The sequence below is a fragment of the Rhinoderma darwinii genome, chromosome 1 (assembly GCF_050947455.1).
Source record: "Rhinoderma darwinii isolate aRhiDar2 chromosome 1, aRhiDar2.hap1, whole genome shotgun sequence".
Classification (NCBI taxonomy): domain Eukaryota; kingdom Metazoa; phylum Chordata; class Amphibia; order Anura; family Rhinodermatidae; genus Rhinoderma; species Rhinoderma darwinii.
In genome coordinates, this window is record NC_134687.1 from 191,022,099 (window position 1) to 191,048,673 (window position 26,575).

The window sequence follows — 26,575 nt, forward strand, 5'->3', positions numbered from 1 at the left end:
AATGCTCACGTAAATGTTCTACGTAAGCCATTTTTAGCCTAGCAAGGAGTGTACAGTAGATCACAGCAGGGAGCTCAACTTTAGCGCTTCTGCACCTTCGTTTCAGCGACAGTGGTGGTCTCAGCACCTGGACCCCCACTGATCAAAACTTCTTATATGTCATATATATGACATATCAAAAGTTTTTGGAAAGTACAGTTACTCTATAAGTTTTCCACTCAGCATCTCAAACTACATGTATGATCAAAGTATGATTGTGAACAGTACGCAGGTAACAGAGTGTTACATTGCTTTGATTATTTCTCCAGATGGTTTTGCTCTTCTGTATTTAATAGGGCTGCAATAAAATTGTTTGGCCATGGGATCAATATCAGTAAACACAGCTTGTTAGCAAGAAGACGCATATAACCATTGATTATCATTCCCTATTATTAATTTTAATGCTGCTGGTTATAAAGTATCCAGCCTGGAGAAAATTGCAAACCATTCAGTTGTAGTCTAACAATACCATGTGCACTATGTAGTTTCATAGTAATAATAATAGTAATGATTGTGTACCATAGCAAAACAATGTGACTGGTAGATGACAGATAAATGTAATATATATAGAGGGAAACCCATAATGTTTGTCCAATATATTAAAACGGGGAACGGCAGAGCAGTGTACAATGAGTGTGTACAGAGGCACACAGAGTCACTACAGCTCTGTAGAATGCAGCAGTAGGCACTCCATGGGCCACTGTATGGTGTCTCCATTTGGCAACATATTATGAAGATATTCGCCCCTTTAAAAGACCTGCTCTGCAATATGGTGTCCGATAGAGAATGTCAATTTTTCATGTCAAATTTATACATATGAAATAAGAGTGGGCATACAGATGTATAGTATGGTACCATAAAATTCTATGTCTGCCATATTACAGCTATGTATACATACATATTACAGCCTATTATCTTGAAAGAACTGATGGTCATGTGCATAAGTCCTTAGATGCATCTTTCAAATATGTAGAAAACTATGCCAGTAAAACACCTAAAAGTTGGTAATGGTTTTTTGAACCAATACTTTTTGTCAGAATAACTCCCTTTAGCTGCTTCCTTTTACAGTGTAATACTATTAATAACTTTGCTCCCTTTAGCTGCAGGAACATTCTAATTATAAAATATACTGAATGGCTGCAGGGAATTTCAAAAGCCCTCTCCTAACAGACCATGTTTGAGACTTCATGCTGCCTTTTAGAACGTCCCATTAAGTAATTATCTCTCTTGCATATGCCAAAATAAATTAGGAGTATTTTTGTCAGTATGAATCTACAATATGATTAACTCAAATAATTTTCCTACTATATAAGGCTTTGTTCACACCTACGTTGGTGTCTTCTGTTGTTCTGCTCCATCAGAGAAGCAGAACAAGGGAATAACGGAAGCAACCACCGGCGGCCAACAGAACCCATTGACTTTAATGGGTTCTGTCGGCTTTCTGTCGGGGTGTCCTTGATTTTAATGAAGACAATAGCGCAGCATGCTGTGCTATTGTCTCCGGTAATCTCCCGTAAGGCCTTGTGCACATCTGCGTTAGAGGCTCCGTTAGGAGCCTCCGTCGAAGATCCAAGCGAGATTACCGGAGACAATAGCGCAGCATGCTGCGCTATTGTCTCTGTTAAAATCAAGGACACACCGATGTGAGCCGACAGAACCCATTAAAGTGAATTGGTTCCGTCGCCTGCGTCCGTTGTGCATTGGAACCGTTGCTTCCATTATTCCCTTGTTCTGCTACTCTGACTTAGCAGAACAACGGAGCACACCGATGCAGGTGTGAACGAAGCCTTATCTCGGCAGAACGTTTTTAAGTGTTGACACCCCCAGAACGTGTGTAGGAGATCCCCAACCCCCACCCCACGTCTCCAACACATAGGAGACACCTCCGGATAAAACTTATTAAGTCTGGAAGGGACCCTGTACCACCTCGTAAGAATCTTGTATCCTGCCTCCTGGATTCTACTTGATATCGAGGACCGATGAGTCATGGTATATAGCCGAGTACACTCATCCGAGGTAAAACTCATACCTAGGTCCATCTCCCACTTAGTCAAATATGAGGGGTGTGAGTCTGTCGGAGGGGAGTTTGTGAGACTATAGTTTACCGAAAGGGCGTGACGGACTGAGCCCGACATCGTGCATTGCGTTTCAAATGGTGTAAGGTCACACGTAAAATCGGCCCCCGGAGCAAGGGATAAGAGAAAGTGACGGAGCTGAGCGACCTGCCAAATCGGAAGGTGTCCCGGATCCGCCCCGTCCGCTAAGTGAGATGTCGTCTGCCAACTGCCATCAGTGATATAATGGCGGGCCTGCGTCGCCCCTACTAAACGTTTGCGGGAGAATGGCCCGGGTTCACACCCCGGCTGAAAAGTGGGATTGTCTAAAACAGGGTATAGCGGAGACTGTCTCGGGGAAATCTGTAAATGTTTGAACGCCTGAGCCGCAACTCGCAGGGTGGGGCCTATAAGAGAGTGCGACTTTGCCGAGGTTGGGATCTAGTCCAATAGCCACGGTGCCGCCGAGAGAGGAAGGGATATGAAGGATTGTTCCAGCTTGACCCATGGTTTGGACCCGGCATGTCTACACCAGTCTATAAAACGCGTCAAATGTGCCGCCTGATACTAGCGATGGATATCAGGCAAGCCCAGACCACCGTCAAGTCTCGTGCGTGTCAAAATTGCTCGTGCAGTGCGTGCGGGTTTGTTCGACCAGATAAACTTAAGCATCAGAGAAGAGAGTGTGGTAAAGAAAAGACGCGTTATGTAGATTGTGAGAGCCTGAAAGATGTACAACAGCCGAGGCAGCACATTCATCTTGAATATGGTGCATCGACTGAACCAAGTGAAGGTCCCTTTCGACCATCTCTCGAGATCTCCCTGGAGTGTTCGTAATATGTGCGGATAGTTACGGGTATACAGGTGTGAAGGCCGGCTTGTGAGCCGAATACCAAGATATTTAATGGAGCTAATCGCCCACTTAAAGGGAAAGGAACCCGCCAAAGCTGCCTCCTCTGGGGGTGAGAGGGAGACATTCAGAGCTTTAGATTTTTGGAAATTAATTTTGAAGTTAGACAGGGCTGCAAATGACCTGATTTCGGCCATCAGGTTCTGCACCGTAATACGGGGCCGGGAGAGGAAAAATAATAAGTCATCCGCATACGCCGCGACTTTGTGGGTCGTGAGCCCCACCTGAACACCTGCAACATCTGGGTTGGCTCGGACATGACATAGGAAAAATTCAAAACATAGCGTAAAAATCAAAGGAGGTAGTGGACAGCCCTGGCGGGTTCCGTTAGAAATGGGTAAGGAGTGATGCCCGTTGACCTTCACCGATGCCGAGGGGGAGGAGTAAAGACTTAAAATCCAACTGAGCATACCCCAGCCCAAGCCTATATAAGATAAAGTCTCCTGGAGGAACGACCAATCAATCCGGTCAAACGCTTTCTCAGCATCGGTGGAGAGCAAAAACGCTGGGACCGAGGAGGCGGTAATATGCTCAATGATGTTGACTGCTCGAATGGTATTATCTCTAGACTCTCTTGTAGGAAGAAAGCCCGTCTGGTCTCCATGAATTATTGTCTATAAAAATGGTGTGATTCGGGTAGCCAAGATCCTTGAGAAAAGTTTTAAGTCTAAATTTAGAAGGGAGATTGGCCTGTAGCTACTGCATTGGGAGGGATCTTTATCCACCTTGGGGATTACTGTGATGTGAGCCCTCAACGTGTCTGTAGGCAGCGCTCTACCTTCTGTTATGGAAATGAAGGCCGCCAAAAAAGGATTGGTGAGGAGAGAGGTAAGTTTTTTGTAGTAGGCCAGAGAAAGACCTTCAGGCCCTGGGACCTTACCCGAAGGGGAGGTCTTGAGGGCTGCAAAGAACTCATCTGCCATAATAGGGGTGTCTAAGCTTGACACCGCCTCTTGCGGGATCTTACGTAATCCCGAGGATTGGAGATAAGATCTGATGACATCCCGTCTAGAATTGGGAAGCGGAATGCCCTCAGAGTCTCTTAGGTTATATAACTTTAAATAATAGGAACAAAAGGATTCTGCAATTTGGTCCGGCGAGTGTACCTTTGTGCCCTCAGGTGTAGTAATGTAAGGGACATACGTGCATGTCCACTGTGCCCGCAAAGCCCGTGTTAACGTGTGACTCGGCTTATTGCCAAATTCATAATAGTGTCTACGGCATCTAATGAGCGAGGCCTTGGCTGCCGAGAGTGTCAACGTGCGCAGCTTATCCCGTAATCTTATTAGTTCTGCACCCGAGCTCGGATCCAGTAGTCTTTTATGAGTGAGTTCCAGGGCGTGTATTTTCTCCACGAGATCTGTGAATACCGCTGCACGTTCCTTTTTGAGTCTGGAGCCAATCCGTATGAGAACTCCTCTCATAACGCATTTATTGGCTTCCCAGATGGAAAGAGGGTTCGAATCGGCCGTAACATTAGCGCCCCCCCCCCCTGCAGGGAAAGCCATACAGCGCCCCCCCTGCAGGGAACGCCATACAGCGCTCCCCCCCTGCAGGGAATGCCATACAGCGCCCCCCCTGCAGGGAACGCCATACAGGCCCCCACCCTGCAGGGAACACCATACAGCATCCCCCCCTGCAGGGAACGCCATACAGTGCCCCCCCTGCAGGGAACGCCATACAGCGCCCCCCCTGCAGGGAATGCCATACAGCGCCCCCCCCCTGCAGGGAACGCCATACAGTGCACCCCCCAAAAAAAAATGCGACCTATAGTGTGTCCTACAAATAACATGCATCCCATATCCACAGGATAGATGATACATGTGTGATCGCTGGCATTGATAGGGAGAACGGGGGACTGAAAGTCCCCTGAAGTTCTCCATGACTAACCTCTGACTTCCGGCGTCTGTGTCGGCAGCTCAATAAAAATGAAAGGAGCGCTGGTCACGCATGCGCACAAGCGCGACAGGCGCTCCATTAATTTCTACGGAGCTGCCGACACAGACCCCGGAAGTCCGAGGTTTGTGATGGAGAACTTCAGGGGACTTTCAGTCCCCCGTTCTCCCTATCGCTGCCAGCGATCACACATGTATCCCCTATCCTGTGGATAGGGGATACATGTCTTTTGTTTAATGGCAGAGCGGGGAGATACCTCCCTGCTCTGCCGTAGTGATCAGTGGCGTCCCGCTGTAGCAGCCATAGCGGCTGCTAGCGGAGCCTGCGGCCATGGTGGGGGACCGTGCCGGTGGGCGACACAGGCCCCCTCATGCCGCGGGCCCCGTAGCAGTCGCTACGGCTGCTACGGCGGTAGTTACGCCACGGTTTACAAGTAAAAACCTAAGTGTAAAAAAGAAAATTTCTTTTGTGTCGCCAAAATTCAGAGAGCCATAATTTTTTTATTTTTCCGTCGATTAAGTGGTATGAGAGCTTATTTTTTGCAGGATAAGCTGTCGTTTTTAATAATACCATTTTGATGTACATGTGACGGTTTGATCACTTTTTATTTCATTTTTTGTGGGAGATTAGGTGACCAGAAAATAGAGATTCTGGCGTTTACGATTTCTTTTTTTAAGGCGTTCACCGTGCGGGTTAAATAATGATATATTGCAATAGTTCAGACTTTTACGGATGCGGCGATACCAATTATGTTTAATTATTTATTTTTTTACTATGCTCTAGGGGGAAAATGTTTTTTTTTTGAACTTTTAATATTTATTTTTTATTTTTTTTTACACAAAAAAAAAACCTTTAACAAATTTTCACTTTTTTTAATTAGTCCCCCTAGGGGACTTCAAACAGCGATTGTTAGATTGCTTGCACGATATACTGCAATACTAATGTAGGGCTTAATAGGTGCACAAAGGTGGCGGACCTGGGGGACTTCATTAGGCCCCCAGGCAGCCATAGCAACCATCGCCCCCCCCCCCGCAATTGCATTGCGGGGGGCGCGATGAGCTGTTAGAGGGGGCCGCCCCCCTCTTTCTAACTATTTAAATTCTGCAGTCGCTTTTGACCGCAGCATTTAACGAGTTAAACGAACGGGATCGTGCTTGAGCGCGATGTTGCTCGTTACTCTGAAGTGTCGGCTGTAACAAACAGCCGACACCCGCAACGTATGGAGCGGGTTCACTCCATGAACCCTCTCCATACTTCCCCTACCCGACTTTGGCGTATGGATATGTCAAATGTTGGGAAGAGGTTAACACGTTAGTGTGAATCAGGCCTTAAACTGATACATTATTTTGTTAAAAATACTATGTTTTATCTTCATTAAAAACAAATTTGTGTCACCATATTCTAAGACCTATAACATTTACATTTTTCCATCGATGGAATGATGTGAGCTTTAGTTTTTATTGGTATCATTTTTAGGTACATACGATTTTTTATACGTTTTTATACTATATTTGGGGGGAGCGAAGGTGACCAAAAAACTGCATTTATTGCGTTTTTTATTAATTTAGTTTTTACGGCCTTCACCATGCGGGTTAAATAATGTTATATTGCAATAGTTATGACTTTTATGCATGCGGCAATACAAATTCTGTTTGTTTTTATAAAAAAAAATTGTTATAATACTTTAGGGGACAGATGAGAAAAGTGTTTTTTTTTACTTATTTATAATTTTTCTTTATTTTTTGCACACTACAAAAAATGTATTTAACTAGTTTTTCAACATTTTTTTTAGTCCCCCTAGAGGACTTGAACAAGCGATCATCAGATAGCAAGTAAAATACACTGCAATACTCACTGTATGTATTGCAGTATATTGTAATTTTTAACGGATCATATTAGGCGCTGCCTTTGCCATGACAACCATCAGCACCCCACAATAGTGTCATGGGGGGTTGAAGTGACAAAGGGGCCTCTCTTTCTAATGATTTAGATGCTGCGATAGCAATTGATCACAGCATTTAAGTGGTTAAACCGCCAGTATCGGGAATGGAGTTATCTCCATTCCCGACCATTAGAGCGAGGTGTCAGCTGTGATACACAGCTGACACTCACAGCATATGTAGCAGGCTGAGTTCCGATCTGACACTTCTCTTTGGCTGACAATAATAGCTGTATTCTCCCAAAAAATAGAGGAAGAGCTTATAGGCTGGATTCACACGAGCACATTACGTCCGTAATGGACGGACGTATTTCGGCCGGAAGTCCCGGACCGAACACACTGCAGGGAGCTGGGTTCCTAGCATCATACTTATGTACGATGCTAGGAGTCCCTGAATCTCCGTGGAACTACTGTCCCGTACTGTAATCATGATTACATTACGGACGTAATGTGCTCGTGTGAATTCAGCCATAGAGTAATACTACACAAAGTTACTATTCATAAAGGACTTGGAGTACAGTCAGGTTTGCAAGTGATTTGTTTTTTCATGCTTTACAAACTTAAATGAAAAATAAACTACATTTTGTTAAGTTTTACAAATTTAAATGTTTAATGGTATAATTTAGCAATTGCATTGTACAGTCATTTTTGTCAGATTACAGAAATAAACAAACATTTTAGAAAATAATTTAACAAAATCAGACTAGACAGCACACCGTTTAGCAAACAAATTGTCAATGAGTAACATAAAATATTTGGTGCAGTTGGAGAAAAAATCTTCTCAAAACAATGTACTGTCTACTGGTCCAAGTGCATGGTCCTTCTGTATTTTAAATTATTATATAAAAATGTACCTCCCAGAGGGATAATACTCACTTATTTTAATATTAAAGTCATTGCAATGAAAATATATCTGTACACCAATGTCAAAAAGGAGTATTTTCATTTGAGATAATGCAAAACTGCAGGTTAGCAGCATTGTTTGTGAATACATTATTGTTTTGTAACCGGAGATTATTACATTTTAATGATACTTAATTGAATACATTAGTGTAAAGCATCTTGTGTCCAGATGTTGGTTTTGAACTGATAATGCTGGAAACAATGAACAGGTCTGATAGCTTTGTAAACGGAGCCTTCTGTACTTGCAGTATTCCTCTGGACCTTAAAATAAAGAGAAGGAAAACATTAAGGGGAATTCGTTTTGTGTATTTTACAGATATAAAGCAATACATAAAAACATAAGCAGTGAGTTCATAACTTTGCTTTTAAAAATGAACATATCCACTAGAAAAAGTCTTAAAAAAAGCATATAGTAAAAGACTGTTGTTTAAATATATTAACATTTAGACCTCATGCACACAACCGCTCTTTTGCATCCGCAATTTATCCACATTTTTTGCAGATAGATTGCGGACCCATACATTTCTATGACTCCATGCACATGACCGTGGTTTGCACGGATCCGGGCGGGGGCAGCAAATCTGGACCGCAAAAACTCATGACGTAATTTTATGGTCCGGATTTGCGGATTAACCAAAACTGTTGAATTGTTGTGGATCCGTGTGTCCGGACGACACACGAATGCACAACAAAGATTTTTTGTGCTCCGATGGACCGCAACCGACCCGTGGTTTTGCGGACCACAAAACCAATAGGTTCGTGTGCATGTGCCTAAATAGTCTATATACTTAATGAAACCTATATTTATAAAATCTTAGCCTGGGCCTGCATGGTATTTCTGAACACCAGTCCTCAACTACCTCAGCAGGTTTTGATTTGAGGATATCCCATATTCTGTGATAACACCTGTTACAGTTGCTGATTCACTGACCACAATTATATCACCTGTACAATAGTAAGGAAATTGTGAAAACATGACCTGTTAGACATGCTTGAGGATAGGAGATCAGAAAGACAGCTCTAGATGCAGCAACAGAAGAAAGTAGCAGCACCATCAGCAGGAACATATGCAATTAGAAAATTGGCCATACCGGCAAAAATGACAGAAACCACCAACAGTTATCGAAAGTGTATGGGTGACTTATGCTCAATGATCCAATTCTAAGTATATCAAGTAATATTAATGGTCCATTACGTTCTTGTGGTAATGTGTTATAAGTTTGAATTAAATTTGGTAATGTTAATTCGATTTTATTTCCTTTTTTAAAGGCCTATGTAAAAGTGTCCATAAATTATCTCTGTCATATACTTTAGTTAGGTCATATTCAATATTCATTTGAATCTAAACCAAAAAAAAAAATAACAGGATCAACGCTGATTAAACGTCTTTTGTAATAAAATTATTTTTTATTTTAGATCTATGTCTAGTTGCAGAATCAAAAGCCATAAGGAACAATGTAAGAAATAACCTCGGCCACCATGTATTAAAAATAAAGACTACAGATACAGAAAATTGCAATTGCGTAATTGTTTGTGTTTTGTTTATTTTTTTATACCATTTATCGTTCACACTAAATAACCTAATAAATCAATTATTTGGGTTATTATGATTGTGGGGATACCAATATGTGTATGTTTTTATGTCATGTATGTTTATTAAACTTTATTTTATACTAAGTAATTGTGTTTATTGTATTTTTTTAATTACATTTTGCTTTTTGAATTCCCTTTAAGGAATTACTTTTTTTTTACATATTTCTTTTAACATTCGGTCGACATGACTAACTGTATGGGGGTTCCCCAGATTCCAATCATATTATTGCATAGGGTAGAGACCCTTTTGATCACGACGTGGTCACTACAGCAGGAACTAAGCTGTCATTAGACATCCGATCATCAGTTTCAGGGAGGGAACAAGACATCTGTATAGGGCTTATTCTAAAGCACCATAAAAGGTGGCACTGTAGAACAAAAAATAGGTGAAAGTCAGGAATATTTTTAAATGTTGGATACAGCTGGGTTACACAATATTATTCAAAATATAAATTTCTGTTTATTTTTGCACCCTGTATGACTAAACGAGACTGTCCCTGAGATTGTTATGCCTATCCTTATGGATTTTACAGGCTTCATTGTGTAATATTAATATGCAGCCATTGTATATAAAGTAGTTGTGGATTCAGGCTGCTTACTGAGAAGTACTGAGGCAAACTGATGCTGGCAGTCACTAACACTAAAAGAAAAGCAGCAGCAAAAAAAGTCTAACAGCAGAGGATAACAGCAGCTGTCAGGTTCCCCAGAGCAAAAGGAAATGCATTTGTTTGTTTCTGCTCTGGGGAATGGAAGCCTGGCTTTTTTGTATTCAACTTCAAATGCTGATCTGCTACCTGTTTTCTCTACCCTTCTGAAGCACTAATATTTTATAGTATAATTCTGCTGCAAAGTGCTGAAAATATAAGTAGAGGGAAACTTAATAGTTTATGACAACTTTTCTCTGTGCACTTGTTATCCATAAAAGATCATACCACATATGCACTGGATAAAAATCATAACTATGGTCAAGGGACTTCGACAATGATAATGAAAAATATATTGTAGCATAACAGATGAACTCCATATTAACATTTTTATACTCTCTCACTGAAAGAGAAAATAAAAAAAATATATATATAGCCCCCAAAGCCGATGTATTGAGCAGGACAAGTAGCGTAAGACAGAAAGGAAACCTGAGGAATCCTCCAGCTCACCAACTGAGTCCTAGTCCAGGCCGCACTCGGATCCTACATGACGGCACACAGAAAAATAGTAGACGAAAAGGAGACCTTTGATCCAGCGCTGAGGTAGTTTAAAAGGAAACCATGTTCCAAGTTTAAAGAGGCTCTGTCACCAGATTATAAATGCCCTATCTTCTACATAATCTGATCTGCGCTGTAATGTAGATAACAACAGTGTTTTTTATTTTGAAAAATTATAATTTTTTGAGCAAGTTATGAGCAATTTTAGATGTATACTAATTAGTTTCTTAATGCTCAACTGGACGTTTTATAACTTTTGACCAAGTAGGCATTGCAAAGACAAGTATATGACACTGACCAATCAGCGTCATACACTGCTCTCCATTCATGTCCATTTGTACTCAGCACAGCGTGATCTCGCTGTGCTGTCACATACACCCACATTAACTTTACTGAAGTGTCTTGAGAGTGAATAGACATCACCTCCAGCCAGGATGCGATGTCTATTCACCCTCCCGACACTTCGGTAAAGTTTGTGTGGGACTTAATCAGACAACTGCGTGATCTCGCGAGATCACACTGGGAATGACAGCACAGCTGTGCTATGTGATTAATTCCCACAAAAACTTTACCAAAGTGTCGGGAGTGTGAATAGATCCGGTCAGTGGAAAGCAGAGTGTAATTATGTAACACGTGTGATGAATCAGAAATGAGCCCAAGATCGTAACATTATCAAGGTATAAGAGACAAATTAATGTATATACCTAAGAATAGTAATTCCCATATGACAGTTAGTCTGTATTAAAGGATATATTAGTAAGACAAGATTAACTTTAATATGTTATTATCTTACCTGCAAACGCTGATGCTGCTGCAGAATCAACTGTAGCCTCTGGTGCCGATGTGGCCGACACGATGCAGGACCTGTGAGTGACGTCACAGATCTGCACTGTCAGAAGCTGGGCGTTCTGAAGAGAAGTGGATGATGCTTCTCTTCAGGGCGCCCAGCTAGTAAAAGTAGTAAACACGCCCCGATGTACGCACATAATACACGCCCACTTGGACTTTTGCAAGCCTCATTTGCATAACTACAAAAATGGTCATAACTTGGCCAAAAATGCTCGTTTTTTTTAAATAAAAACGTTACTGTAATCTACATTGCAGCGCCTATCTGCTGCAATAGCAGATAGGGGTTGCAAAATCTGGTGACAGAGCCTCTTTAAGTAATTGCAAGAAGCTGGTTGGAAAGAATGTTATATCAGTCTATAATAGATGATGCACTGGATGCCTATATTAGTGAGAATTCCTCAATTATCATCTTCCAATATCCTGAAATATATGCTCACTATTAATGCAATAATCTTTAAACTGTTTTCGTGCACCTATTCTGATGTTATTCATTCTGTTTAATAATTTCTTCATGTTTAGTATTCTACATTGATTATCATATGTCAACGGATTCATTACTGAAATTTACTTTCATCAGGCTGGGCAGATAATATATAAGCTCATATGGACCGGAATAGTTGATGTAGATAAATATTAATCTACAGCCAATAATGAAACATGAGTTCTCTGCATAACATCAGGCCCGCTGGATATCTAGTTTTTAGGCTGTAAATCCAAAAAGCCTCCCTGTCAAGGAGAGTGTGTCTCTGATTGCCCCCTCTAATGGGCCTATTAAGCCTTTCAATGGCATAGGTCTTAAAGGATTTGACTGACCTGTTATGTTGAGTAATAAAATGCAGAGCCACATTTGAAATATTCAGGATTGCAGGGTTTCTAATATATCTGAGGTGTTCAAGAATCCCTAATTTAAATTTACTAGTGGAACAACCCACATACATCAAACTGCAATCAGTGCATTCAATGACATAAATGACATACTCACTGTTGCAGTCAGGGGCGTAACTAGGAAACACTGGGCCCCATAGCAAACTCTTGACCGGGCCCCCCCCCCCGGGTGCCACAAGCAGCCCCCCTTATCAATAGTGCCCCCTTTTGAATGTGCCATACAGCCCCCATGTAGACAGTGCTATATAGCTCTGCTATAGAACCAACTTCAGTACATAAATACAGCACCAAAACCAACCTCAGTACATAAATACATCCCCAGTACATATATACACAGAACCAAAGCAATCTCATACATATATACAGCACCAGAACCAAGCTCAGTACTTACATACAGCATCAGAACCAAGATCAATACATATATACAAGACCAGGACAAATACAGCTCAATTTAGTGCAACCGCTGCCATATAGGTTTGTACAGCGTAAAACTACAGCTCCCAGCATGGCCCGAACAATGGTGAGGATATGCTGGGAGATGCTGTTTCACAAAAAATAAAATCATATCATAATCATCTCGATGCAGATCACACAGTGACTACATTACTGATTAGAGGCAGAATAAACATTTACATTAAATGACTCACCGGTGATGTCTCAGATTCTAGTTCTTTTCTTCTCCCTCCGGTCCAGACCTCTATGATGGATTTCTACCGGCCATGACCCATTTCTGCAGTTTTCCGCTCAGATGTCTTGAGCTTCTCACTTTTAAAACATTTCTGCACCTATAAACAAAGTTAAAATTCTCAACACCTCTTGCACCTCTAACTATAATAGCGCCATACGCTGTGTCCCTGATTATAATAGTACCATAAACTGTCACACACACACACACACACACACACCGTGCCCCCTGTAGATAGTGCCCCCATAGCCACCGTGCTGCCCTACATATAGCTTCCCCTATAGGTAGTGCTCCATGTATAGCCCACCTCTGTAGACAGTGCCCTACAAATAGCCACCCTGCTGCTCGTACCCCACAGGTAACCCACGCCTGTATATAGTTTCCCACATATAGCCCACCCCTATAGAAAGTGCCCTAAAAAATAGCTCCCCTATAGATAGTGATCTACATATAGCCCACCCCTGTACAGTGTCTCACATATATCTCCCCCTGTAGATAGTGCCCCACATATAGACCCCCCTGTAGATAGTGGCCCACATATAGACCCCCCTGTATATAGTGGCCCACATCCCCACATATAGACCCCCCCTGTAGATAGTGGCCCACACATAGACCCCCTGTATATAGTGGCCCACATCCCCACATATAAACCCCCCCTGTAGCTAGTGTCCCACATCCCCAAATATAGACCCCCCCTGTATATAGTGGCCCACATATAGACAACCCCCCTGTAGATAGAGCCCCCACTATAAATTATGCCATTAACAGTTTTATGAGAAAAAAAAAACTTGACATACTCACATGATCCCGTTCCCACGCTGTTCACTGGCGATGCAGATCTGATCTCTTCTTAGCAGGTCTGCTGGGGCTGAATGAGCATGGTCCAATGACGCTGATTGGCGGGGAAGAATGACTTGTCCCGTCAATCAGCACATTTCAAGCGTGGAAGCGGCGCGATGATGTCATCGCACCGCTAGCCAATCAGCGTCATTGTGAAGCGCTGGATGGTCAGGCACGGAACATGCCCGGCCATTCAGCGCTAGTGCATGTATTTGGCTGTCACTAACACCGGGGCCCCCTCCGGTGCCAGCGATGCCTACAGCCATGAGAGGGCCTGTGTCGCCCGGCCCATACTTGTTGGAGGCTCGGCGGCGCGGGTCCCATAGTAGCGGTGCTACTGCTGTAGCAGCCATAACGGCTGCTAGCGGCACCACCGGGCATATGGGGGTGGGGCGTGTCGGCTGGTGGCACGGGCCCCCTCAAGCCCCGGGTCCCGTAGCAGCAGCTACGGCTACTACCGCGGTAGTTACGCCACTGGTTGCAGTTGATGTGTGACTTAATTGAAAACATTTTGGAACCTTCTGAGTTGTGAAAATTCTTTGTGGGCTGAATGAATGAATCAATGAACATATTTTGCATGGGTTGGAGCCACATGCATAAAAAACCTGATGGTATAACCAGGTAGTCTTTGTTTTAGATGAAGAGAACAGGGAAGGAGACAATAAATTGCCAAGTATCGGTGTTCTACGCGAGACAACACGGCATCCCTGTTTCAATATGTCCTCTAGATGTTCATCCTCTAGTAGCATTGGAACATATTTTAATACAATTTCTTTAATCTTTGTAAATTGATTGCTATACTGCAAAACCAGGGTTGGTTTATCCGTACTAGTAGTATGTGGCAGCTTTTTATGGAATAGCAACTGATTATGAGTCTGAGATTTTACTATAGATTTGGCCCTATTCAAAGTCCAATTTTTATAGCCTCTATTCTGTACTCTGTGACAGATTTGTTTTTGTTCCATCCTAAAGTGACAGTCATTGCTGCAGTTTCTTCTAGCTATGATCATCTCACCTATCGGAATGAAAGAAATGGTTTGTTTTGGATGGCTACTTTGTGTGTGCAAAATAGTATTTCCTGTAATAGGTTTTCTATAGGTTTTAGTGGAAATGGTCTCCCCCTTGGGCTGTCAGTTCCAGATCCAAAAATTGAATAGTGTCCCTATGATACAAATATGTGAACCTGAGGTTGAACTCATTAACATTGAGGTAGTTCACAGATTCCGGTATGGCAGACACATCGCCCTCCCAATTTAATAGGTAACGATGTATCTGCCATACCAGTGCATGTGAACACGGAACGGATTCCCCAACTAAAAAATTGTTAATTCTTCCCACCACGCCATGACGAGGTTTGCCACTGAGGGCAAAAATGTTGCCCCTATTGACACTCCTCTAAACTGTAAATAAAACTGCCCATCAAACTGAAAATAATTGTGAGTCATATGGGAATTACTATTCTTAGGTATATACATTAATTTGTCTCTTATACCTTGATAATGTTACGATCTTGGGCTCACTTCCGATTCATCACACGTGTTATATAATTACACTCTGCTTTCCACTGACCGGATATAAACTACGGCATGCTGCATTACCACTTGACACAAGCCATGAATAAGGACAAGAGCGTTGTCCGAAACGTGTAGGCTAATTCACACTGCAACCACCCCTGTGCATATTGGATTTTTAATCTTGTTTGGATGAAACTTGGAACATTGTTTCCTTTTAAACTACCTCAGTGCTGGATCAAAGGTCTCCTTTTCTTCTTCTACCAGCGGAAGACAGACTCTAGAAGTCTAAGCATTTAAAAAAAAAAAAGCATTAGCTTTTCAAATCATTGTTCCATCACTGTTTCTTATCATTAAAGAGTAGACTAACTGCACTTTCACAAAATGTTTGATAGGTCATAGAGACATATCAGAAATTTTGATCCTGTGGATTCGGGTTCTCATCGTTAGGCTGAAGACAGATTCAAAGACGTTCTACTGTAATTGAGCACGTCTTCAGCCTGATGAGGAGAGCCGATTACAGTCAAAGATGCAGAGTTCTCGGCTGAGCGCTTCTGCTCCTTTGCTTCAGCAATGGTGGAAGTCTTGGAACCAAGACCTCCACCCATCAAATCTTCTGATATGTCTCTTGACATATCAAAAGTTTTGTGAAAGTGCAGCAACTCTTTAAAGGGGTTGTCCAGGAATAAATTTAATTTCTATTTTAACTTAATGTGACATGTACAATTAAATTCCTACGATAATGTCTGTTTATATCTTGTGGCATTAGTTACTTCTAATGTGCGTCCACGTGATCGCACCCAGAGTAAATTTTGTACTTCCTCTGACGTTACATGTCTTTGCTCAGCCAGCACTTCTGGTAGAGCTGAAGCACAGCGCATCATTAACTAGATTTACAGGCAGTGGGACCAGAGGCAGAGCTCTGAAGAGCTCATGAAACATCTGCCCGGCTCACTGCCTGTAAACCTAGGTGATGACGTGCCGTGTCTCAGCTCTCCCGGAAGTGCTGGCTGAGCAAAGACACGCCCCCTCCTCCTCTCTCTCGGAGTTCCCCCACTGCCTGCCCGTCTCCTCTCATAGCCCAAGTTCCCCTGCACCCCCCCCCCCCCGCGGCACCCCTCCTGATGGTATATACAGGTATAACAGGGGTTATATAAATACAGGGATGATGGGGGTTATATAAATACTGGGATTATGGGGGTTATATACCGGGATGATGGGGTCATCATGCCTGTATATAACCCCAACCATCGCTGTGTATAACCCCCATCATCGTTGTGTATAACCACCTTCATCCCTGTATAGGATGTTGGGGGTAATACACAGGGCTGATGGGGTAATACACAGGATGATGCAGGTTATATACAGGAATGATGTGGTAATACACAGGGATGATGGGTGTTATACAGGGATAATTAATTAATACACAGATATGATGGGGGTTATGTACAGGAATGATGTGGTAATACACAGGGATGATGGGTGTTATACACAGGGATGATGGGTTTATATACAGGGATAATGAGGTAATACACAGGTGTGATGGGGGTTATTTACAGGGATGATGGGGGTTACATACAGGAATGATGTGGTAATACACAGGGATGATGGGTGTTATACACAGGGATGATGGGTTTATATACAGGGATAATCAGGTAATACACAGGGATGATGGGGGTTATTTACAGGAATGATGTGGTAATACACAGGGATGATGGGTGTTATACACAGGGATGATGGGTTTATATACAGGGACAATGAGGTAATACACAGGGATGATGGGGAAATGTAAGCTGTCTTCTCAGATGCAGCAAGGGATCATGGGTATGGTGGGTTACAAGACAGGAAACAGACAGGAACAGAAACAAGGGATGTAAATAAACAGAAAGAGCAGCAGTGACAATGGAGATCAAACAGAAATGGGTTAGAAGATTAGTAGGGGGTTTTAGGGAAGGCAAACCAGGGCTGGGGGACACTTTTTAGAAAATATTTTTTTTCTGGCCAACTCTTTTAATGCTTGACATTTTATGTCTAAAATTATTTAGTAAACTGCTGTGGTGGTTATAATTCATTGGATAAAGACAAAGAACATGCACGGGTATGTATATGGCAAAAAGTCTACATACACAAAGAATATATAATAAAGTGTATAAGTTTATTAACAAAAAATACTCCACAAACACGATAAAAACATTTAAAAAAGCAGATGACTGCTATAACTGGTTTAACTGGGAGATACTGCCCTGATAAGCAGCCCAATACTAACTCCCCCACAAAAGAACCTACCTCAAATAACCCTCACGTAATGATGACAAAGATAGGTGCCATGAGGAAGCCACGTTGTGGCGATACGCGTGGGGCACTTTATACCTCCATAACCCCTCTGTTTTGACACTCACTACGCCTTCAGGACTCATTTATTTACATGGTCTGAAGCAATATTCTTTTTATCTGTGTCCATATCTTTGTCATCATTACGTGAGGGTTATTTGAGGTAGCTTCTTTTCTGGGGGAGTTAGTATTGGGCTGCTTATCAGGGCAGTTTCTCCCAGTTGAACGAGTTATAGCAGCGATCTGCTTTTTTAAATGTTTTTATCGTGTTTGTTGAGTATTTTTTGTTAATAAACTTATACGCTTTATTATATATTCTTTGTGTCTATAGACTTTTTGCCATATACTTACCCGTGCGTGTTCTTTGTCTTTATCCATTGTAGTTTTTAAGGGTATGTGGCAACATTTATGCGGTGCCCGCTGGTGCATTTTTGTGGTTATAATTCATGTAAGGTATTACTACACACAGGGCCGCGAACAGGCTAGTACAACCGGTACTGCTGTCCGGGGCCCAGTCACAAGTATGAAAAAAGTGGATTTGCAGCCACCATGCAGTCAATATAATTTTACTATGGGAAAGGAACGGCCTGCAGTACACTTTTACACCTGTGTGGTAAAGGGGCAAATTATTTCCCAAAAGTAAAATTAGAAACCATGGCTGTGGTTCAGTAGGCAATAGTGCATGGCAGTGATGGGCCCCTTCTTCTTAACTCCCCTCCTCACATATCTGAGACGCGCATGCTGAGTGTGAAGGGGAGGAGACTTCTACCAGGCAGACATTGGCAGCGGGGAACTTGAAAGGCGTCCTGCAGCAAAGAAGAAACCCTTGGGACCATCACATTGGATACTAAATTTTGGTGTCACTTGACTCTTCTGGAACCAGAGACTATTATGATCAGTGCTTTAGATATTACAAAAGGGTAAGAAAATGTTACAGTTCAAGGAGCATTTGATTAATCTGCTTGAAATGATCCCCAATGATTTATTAAAATGGACCTGTACTGTAACCAATATATAATAAAAACTAAATAATTGCATATGACTTTATATCAATGTATTTTGATCTGCTTGGGAGTAATATGTGGGTCTTTTCGAACCCTGCATTTGATTTAAAGGCGTTGGAAGCTGCGTAAAACCTATGACACCATGGATATTAATATAAGGCAGCATGGTGACATTGCAGCACTAAGGTCCTGAGTTTTAATCTGACCAAGGACAACATATGCAAAGAAAATTTATGTTCTTCCTGGAATTCAGTTTCCTTCTATTCTTGAAGTCTAGGCTTTCTATATAACTTGCCCTAGTGTGAATATGTGTGATATAGGGAAAGTAAATTGTGAGCCCAAATGGGGACAAGAACTGATATGATATGAGTATTAACAATCTCTGTACATGGATGCAGAATATGTTGGTACTATAAAAACAACAAAAACTAAAAATTACTTTGCACCATGTAAAGTGCAATACAAGCAGACATTACAACCTTACCACTTACGCCTAGGTCTATTTTGTTGTGATTAGTAAATTGTAAATATTATAGACTTTATAAAATTTATTTGAATCAAGGTTATTTTCAGTAAATTGTTTAACAATATTTTTGATGGACTTAAATTCAATAAATAACCTTGGCCACCTTTAATCAAAAATATAAGCCCATAGTTAATGATTCTGTCCAGTGGCAGAACTAAGAATTTATTTGACTCAAGATTATTTTAGTAAAAAAAAATTGATGGACTTTTTAATACTTTCAATACCCTCTATTATATTTGTCATTTTTTTTACTTTATAGGGTGTCATTGGGCAACAAGTCAAGGAGTACCAGGTAACATTATATTATACTGTTCCAATAAATGCAGTTTCCTGACATCCAACATTTTAATAGGACCACGGACTACGTTTTCTCAGGTAATAAGGAAACATTGAAAGGACAGTGCTTTATTTGCCACAGTTACGACACTTGCTGTCATTTGGCATTTTCCTTTGTGTTTTCTCCAGTTTATTGCTGGAGTACGGCAAAATAAAATTATCCACAGTAAAAATAGCATACATTTCCTTTAGCTTCCCTGAAAACACTACTTGCTCAAAACTCAGTTACTCTTTTCATGTTTCATCACTCCAATACTGTTACCATATTATTTTGTCTCTCTATTTTAGTTTTAACCTTCTTTCTCTATTCGAGCAACTCACTAGAATGTTTTTCACTATTTTTACTCTGTTATAACCTCGAATACTTGATTATTCTGTTATATGGGGCACAGCTTGTACTGCAATTGAATTGATATTTTAAATGTAAAACATCAGACTGCTGAAAATTCATTAAAGAGGATTTGATGTTTTTTGGATTACTTTACTTCATGAAATTCAGCATCTGAATAATTGGAATAATGTTCTGTGTTGAGGCACCACATTAATGAATTAAAAGAGTTTAAGTAAAAAAAATATATTGTTTTTAAGAAATTCTCTCTAAATCTTTGCTTATTTTTTAACTTCTTCGGGTATAAAAGAACATTGGAAATTGAATGGATTTATCATACTGCAACAAACTGCACAGATCATTGTTCATTTTATACCCTTAAATTATCCATGTGCCGGTTTATTCCATTATATCCCAGGTTTTACAACAAGATAAGTCCCTGTAACTTAGAAATAATCCTGCTCAAATGCTATGTAAGTGCAATGCTGGACATCATTCAGTTGGTTGCATTGGAAATGTTTTCTTAACATATGTTCAATGTGGAAGAAGATAAGTAACATACAGTACAAATAAATGTTTGTAGCCGCTGTTTGTTTTTTGACATGGTTAATGCGGATCTGACCAATTGTATATTCCTTTGATTTTTTTAGATTTTTTTTTTCTACTGCTATTATTGCACAGAAGCCCTCTGCTGTGTGTGTCTGCCCCTGTTAAGCCGAGTTCAGACATGGTTTTTCGTGGCATTCACTTGGAAACTTTTTCAGTTGGCTTTAGCTTAAAACTTTTTTTTGCATGTGTTTGTTTCAGTGGCGTTTTTTTAAATTTGTGTCTTTTTTTTGTAAGGAAGCTTTTCTAGACATTTTTGAACATATGGTTACAAGTTTATAGAAAAAAGGCCAAAAAAAACACCATACCTTAAGGCCCTTGTAAACTTGGGGAGGGGGATTTTTTTTTAAATAAATGTAAATTTTTATTCATAAAAAAATTATTTTTAATTGTCTTTTATTAAAAATTGTGTTTACTTTTTGAGATGCAGCTTCAATACATTCACTATACATTCGTCTTTGCACTTTCAGCCACATCCATTAATGTACTGCACCAACGGCTTGGTTGTCAGCACTTACTTTGTCCCTCCGATGCTTTCTATAACCCTATTACTAATTATATCTAAGTTGATCGACTTAGATATGATCGGCAATAGGGTAATAGGAGGCATCAGAGGGACACAGTAAGTAAGTACAGACGAGTTGTCAGTGCAATTTACTGGTGGACTTGGCTGTTAGCGCAGAGATACAGCTTTAATGTATAGTGAATGCATAGATGCTGCATCTCGAAAAGTTAACACAATTTTTAATAAAAGTCAATTACAAATATGTTTTTTTTAAACAATAAATATGTACATTTATTTTAAAAAGTGCCCCCCAAAGATTTACATAGCATTTAAGCATGCTACATTTTGCTTAAAACACCACTGACCCTAAAATGCCACAAGCAAAGATGTTATGTTTGTAGACATTTTCATATTTTTATATAGACTCCCAACAGACAGCATTTTAGCCCCCAAAAATACCAGAAAAAAAAGACTGCAAAAATGCAGCTAAGTATATCTGTCATAACATATGTTTTGCTATCTGCACCTTATGAAAATAAAACTTTGTTTTCTTAATTTTTATAGAATATTGAACTGAAATAAGGCTAAGCAGAACTGGGTGACATAAAATATAGTGTGAGATTAAGAACACCGAAGGTTATGTGCCTACGGTTTCCAGTAAAATAAGACTCTGTTCACACTGTCATCATGGCTTCTATTTTTAAGGGATCCATAACATACATGACCGATCTGTTTTGATCCATTTTGTAATTGATCCCAACAGATCCCATTGTCTTATATGATATTTGTATCTTATCCCATTGACTTATGTCCATCAGGCTTTTCATTTTATACCAGACATCGGCCCTGACACCCTGGATACACAGATATGGCACTCCTCACCTCACACTTGGGGCTTGAACTTATGGAAGGGAAGATAAATTACCTAGTTTAATGATTGGGCAGTGTTATCTTCGCACTATTTAGTGCACAATCACGGGAGGATGTTAATAGAAGGTAATGCACCAGGCACAAGCCAACCTAAGGCATGTCCTGCCAACATATTCTGCAATATCATGCAAAGAATGCACTTAATTTTAGCAGTCCCCAATGGGGTTCACAATGTAGTGTTCCTTATTGTATAGAAATAGACATGGACCAATAAAATTCACATAGCCTAAGAAGTTTTTGAAGCTTTGAAGTATCGGTGTAAAAATTTCACATAAACAATGGAAGGACATATTCCATACAGATGCTATCCTGATTCTATTTGAAATCAGGACCCCTGTAAAAGGCAGCAATAATAACTAGTAAGTCAATGTGTCATTTATAAAAAGGGTTAATCTTTTTAAGAATAATAAAATTATAATATAAACCTTATGTTACTGAAAGAATAGTAGGGGTAGGGAGGAAGGGAAGGATCTTATATCAGCATCCTGCTACTCAGATATATTTGCTTTTTAACCTATAGAAATTGCATTATAAAATGAGCTACAATCTAAAATTTCTCTGTTTGCCCGTTTTTAAAGCGGTTATTGAGATACAATATATTTTCAATTCACTCTTAAGAGGAATAGTGCCTGAAACTGGCAAAATAGATATATATGTGCCCTTTTGCTATTTTCTTTGCTCCTTGGTCAACCAATTTCCAGCTAACCTGCACTATAGTAATTGGAGTCAGACTTAACACCTGCCCCTCTCAAAATTAAACCTTTAACTTTGCTGTCAAGATTGTGGACAACCTCATATACTCATCAATGTGTTCTCCACAAGTTATTTAAAAGGTCATGTCCTCCTAAGGTAAATTTCCCATTCCTACAGTACATAGATTTCAAACTATAGGGAAGATATAATCAATTAAAATATTAGATTCATGTAATAAAAACATAGCAGTTTAATAAATAATCTAATTTTACAACTTGTATTAATATTTTTGGCACAAAGTAATTACTCCTGATACATTAAAATCATAATATTGGCTAAATAAGTAACAGAATTTTGTATAAACAAAGACATTTCTATATACCAGCACATTGTCAAATAGCAAAATCGCTACGCTTGGCTAGAAATTATTTGCAATGCTATTAGCATTTCTTGGAAAATAAGTATTTTCCATTGCTTAATTGTTACATATCAAGTAATAACTAATAGAACAAGAATTGCCTCTAGCCATTCTAGAAATACATACCTTCGACATTACATAGACATTAATATAACACTATATCTAATCACCATTTAAGTAATTGGTTTACGCTCAAAATGCTGATGGCTTTTGTTAAAAGGTAAACCAATCAATGACTTTGCTGCAGGGCAAATATTACAGCAGTCTTCGTTTTAATTAAAACCCTCCTCCCAAATATAAGCAATAGGAAAACATTACTACGCACTACAAGGTACTTTTGACAATATAAGAAAGCAATTTAAATAAAATCTGTTCCCAATAAATTTTAATTTGATCAATTACCAAATGAAAAGTTGTAAAAATAAAATAAAATATTTCCTGAAACATACTCTGGGGACCCGCACCTATCTCTAAAGCGGAGCCCCCTAAACCCCGTTCTACCTTTCTCGGCTCCCGCTGCCTCCCGGCCACTTCCTGATTACATGGTCGGGAGTTACGAAAACAGCATAGCTGCTGAGCTACACTGTTTCCGTAACTTCCATAGAAGTGAATGGCAGTTATGGAAGCAGTGTAGCACAAGAGCTACACTGTTTCCGTAACTGCCATACACTTCTATTGGAGTTACGGAAACAGCGTAGCTCAGCAAACTTTGCTATTTTCGTAACCACCGACCATGTAATCAGAAAGTGTCCGGGAGGCAGCAGGAGCCGATAAATGTAGAACGGGGTTTAGGGGGCTCCGTTTTAGACATAGGTTCGGGTCCCAGAGGTGGGACCTGCATCTATCTGACATTTATGGCATATCCTGTGGATATGCCATAAATGTCCCTGATGGGCAAACCCCTTTAAACCTCTATTTTCCCTGTCCGAATACTGGTCTAAAAGAACATGCATGCTTGCAAAAACAAAAAATAATGTAGATTGTTGTCTTATGACAAAATGTTTCGATAGACCATCCAACAATTTTGTTCTTGTTATGTATGTTTCAGGAAATAGCTGCCTATGCCCCTGTTAAGGTTGTCACTAAATGTCCCTGTCTTTGAATGGCTAATGTCTTATTATGACAAATAATGAATTAGACAATGTACCACTGCATAATGACAATAAGGATATGGTGTAAATGATAACCCTATGGGAATGTAACAGCAACCTTTTTTCTGCTGTTTGTGAAACACAGAAAGTTGCTAAAGACAACAACATAGACTTCATACGTACAAATATAATTTGGCTCCATACAAACTCAGAGATGTAGAGCCATAATAAGACACCCATAGGCACCGATATGGGTTCCTCTGTATAACACTTATTTCATACAGAGGAATATAGAGTTTTCTTTCTCTCAGTATCACATAACACAACAGCACGTGTAGTGCCTACTGCTCCATAGTATGAAGCCGTAATAACTACGGCATACCACCGTGTAGACTCCATATACACCGCTCTAAAGTATGCCTAAGTCCTAATGGTCTATGTTGATTGTATTTTTATTTTTTTAATAAAATATTATACATTTATGATCTAGAACATTAGCTAGAGTTACACAACATTTTAGAGGATAAATATTTTTTTTTTCTTATTTAAGACAAACAACAATTTCCTTTGTCAAATTAGCAAAACAAGAACAACTGGGTTTAGTAAACATGTATATTTTAATAAACAATGTATTTAAAATGACATTAATTAAGATGAATTTAATATAAGTAACTAAAAAAAAAAACACTTTGCAGAAACTACTGTAGTCTGAACTCATATACTGAAATTCCCATATAGATACTTGCAATGTATTAAAATCAAGGGTAATGTTGCAATTATCACAATTTTCTGTGCAATAAGAAGAATACAACACTATGTAATAAATAACTGTTCATCATAACTTACATTTAACCCATAGTCTCAGTAAATGTATTATAAATCCTTATTCAAAGCAGTGTTGGAGTGGAAATGAGGTGCTCAATTAAACAATATTAGATTAAATAGATTGCAAAGGGAATAATACTAACCTGAAAGCAAATAGAATGTCCTAGATACATTACTAGTAATAGAAAGACAAACTTATAATAACTTCTTGCAAATTAACATTTTCCTCCATGGATTTCTATATCAGGTGTTAATTGAGACAGTGAGCACTTGCTACTTTGCTGTATATGCCTGTTATTGAACGGTCATGATGTTGCACCCAGATTTACTATTTAGATGCTTTGCATAGTGGTGTTTTTATCCTGGATGGTAGTTTATTTTATATAAAACATAACTAACATTATGGTTAGAGATGAGCGAACTTATGAAAAGTTCGGTTCGGCTAGTTCGCCGAATTTCACGAAAAAGTTCGATTCGGACCGAACTAGTTCTGACCGAACCTGTAATTTCCGTGCGCCGAGCATGGTACTGTCCAGGGTGCTGATAGAGTTAATGGGCTGCGCTAACTCTTTCAGCAACCTTGACAGTACATGCTCGGCGCGCGGAAAATACAATTTTAATGTAATAAAAAAATAAATAAAATACGTTCATACTTACATACCTCCTGTCCGGCCTCCAGCGATGACGTTTCATCCATGTCGCCGCTGCAGCCAATCACAGGCTGTAGTGGCAGTTACGCACGTCAGGATGACGACGTCAGAAGGCCGGCCTCCAGGGATGACGCTTCATCCCACGTGACCGCCTCTGCAGCCAATCACAGGCTGCAGCGGCCTCTGCAGCCAATCACAGGCTGCAGCGGCCTCTGCAGCCAATTACACGCTCCTCTCCTGAAATACACTGTGCTGCCTTAAACTCTGTGGACAGGTCAGGATCCTGTTTCTTTTAAATGCTGCTGGGGAACCCACTCGATCCACTATATAAGGCTGCGCTACAGTGCCGCATTTAAAAGAAACCGGATCCTGACCTGTCCCCAGAGTTTAAGGCAGCACAGAGTATTTCAGGAGATGAGCGTGCAGATTCAGTGCTGCTGTGAACTCTGCTCTTACCATTACGTAGCTCTCAGTCTGTTACCTCTCCTCCACTCCTGTCCTCAATAACACCTTCACATGATTGGCAAGACACCACGTAATGGTAAGAGCAGAGTTCACAGCAGCACAGAGTATTTCAGGAGATGAGCGTGCGGATCTTGTGCGGGTGGTGACTTGCCAATCATGTGAAGGTGTTATTGAGGACAGGAGTGGAGGAGAGGTAACAGACTGAGAGCTACGTAATGGTAAGAACAGAGTTCACAGCAGCACTGAATCTGCACGCTCCTCTCCTGAAATACTCTGAGCTGCTGTGAACTCTGCTCTTACTATTACGTAGCTCAGTCTGTTACCTCTCCTCCACTCCTGTCCTCAATAACACCTTCACATGATTGGCAAGTCACCACCCTGCACAAGATCCGCACGCTCATCTCTTGAAATACTCTGTGCTGCTGTGAACTCTGCTCTTACCATTACGTGGTGACTTGCCGATCTAGCGGGTTCCCTAGCAGCATTTAAAAGAAACATGATCCTGACCTGTCCACAGAGTTTAAGGCAGCACACAGTATTTCAGGAGATGAACACGGCCGG

General features: G+C 40.5%; 1 protein-coding gene and 1 long non-coding RNA gene across 3 annotated transcripts in view; one reads left to right on the forward strand and one right to left on the reverse strand.

Annotated features, from left to right (window-relative positions):
- Positions 1 to 9,243, forward strand: part of LOC142738714 (uncharacterized) — a 99,946-nt gene extending 90,703 nt beyond the window's left edge. Inside the window, exon 5 of the long non-coding RNA XR_012880598.1 lies at positions 9,158 to 9,243. This is a non-coding gene — a long non-coding RNA (uncharacterized LOC142738714). The remainder of the gene's footprint in view (positions 1 to 9,157) is intronic.
- Positions 7,460 to 26,575, reverse strand: part of CCSER1 (coiled-coil serine rich protein 1) — a 911,764-nt gene continuing 892,648 nt past the window's right edge. For both annotated transcript variants that reach the window (XM_075849774.1, XM_075849773.1), the window contains exon 10: positions 7,460 to 8,002. In XM_075849774.1, the coding sequence (XP_075705889.1) occupies positions 7,886 to 8,002 (117 nt within the window). In that variant the 3' untranslated portion in view covers positions 7,460 to 7,885. The remainder of the gene's footprint in view (positions 8,003 to 26,575) is intronic.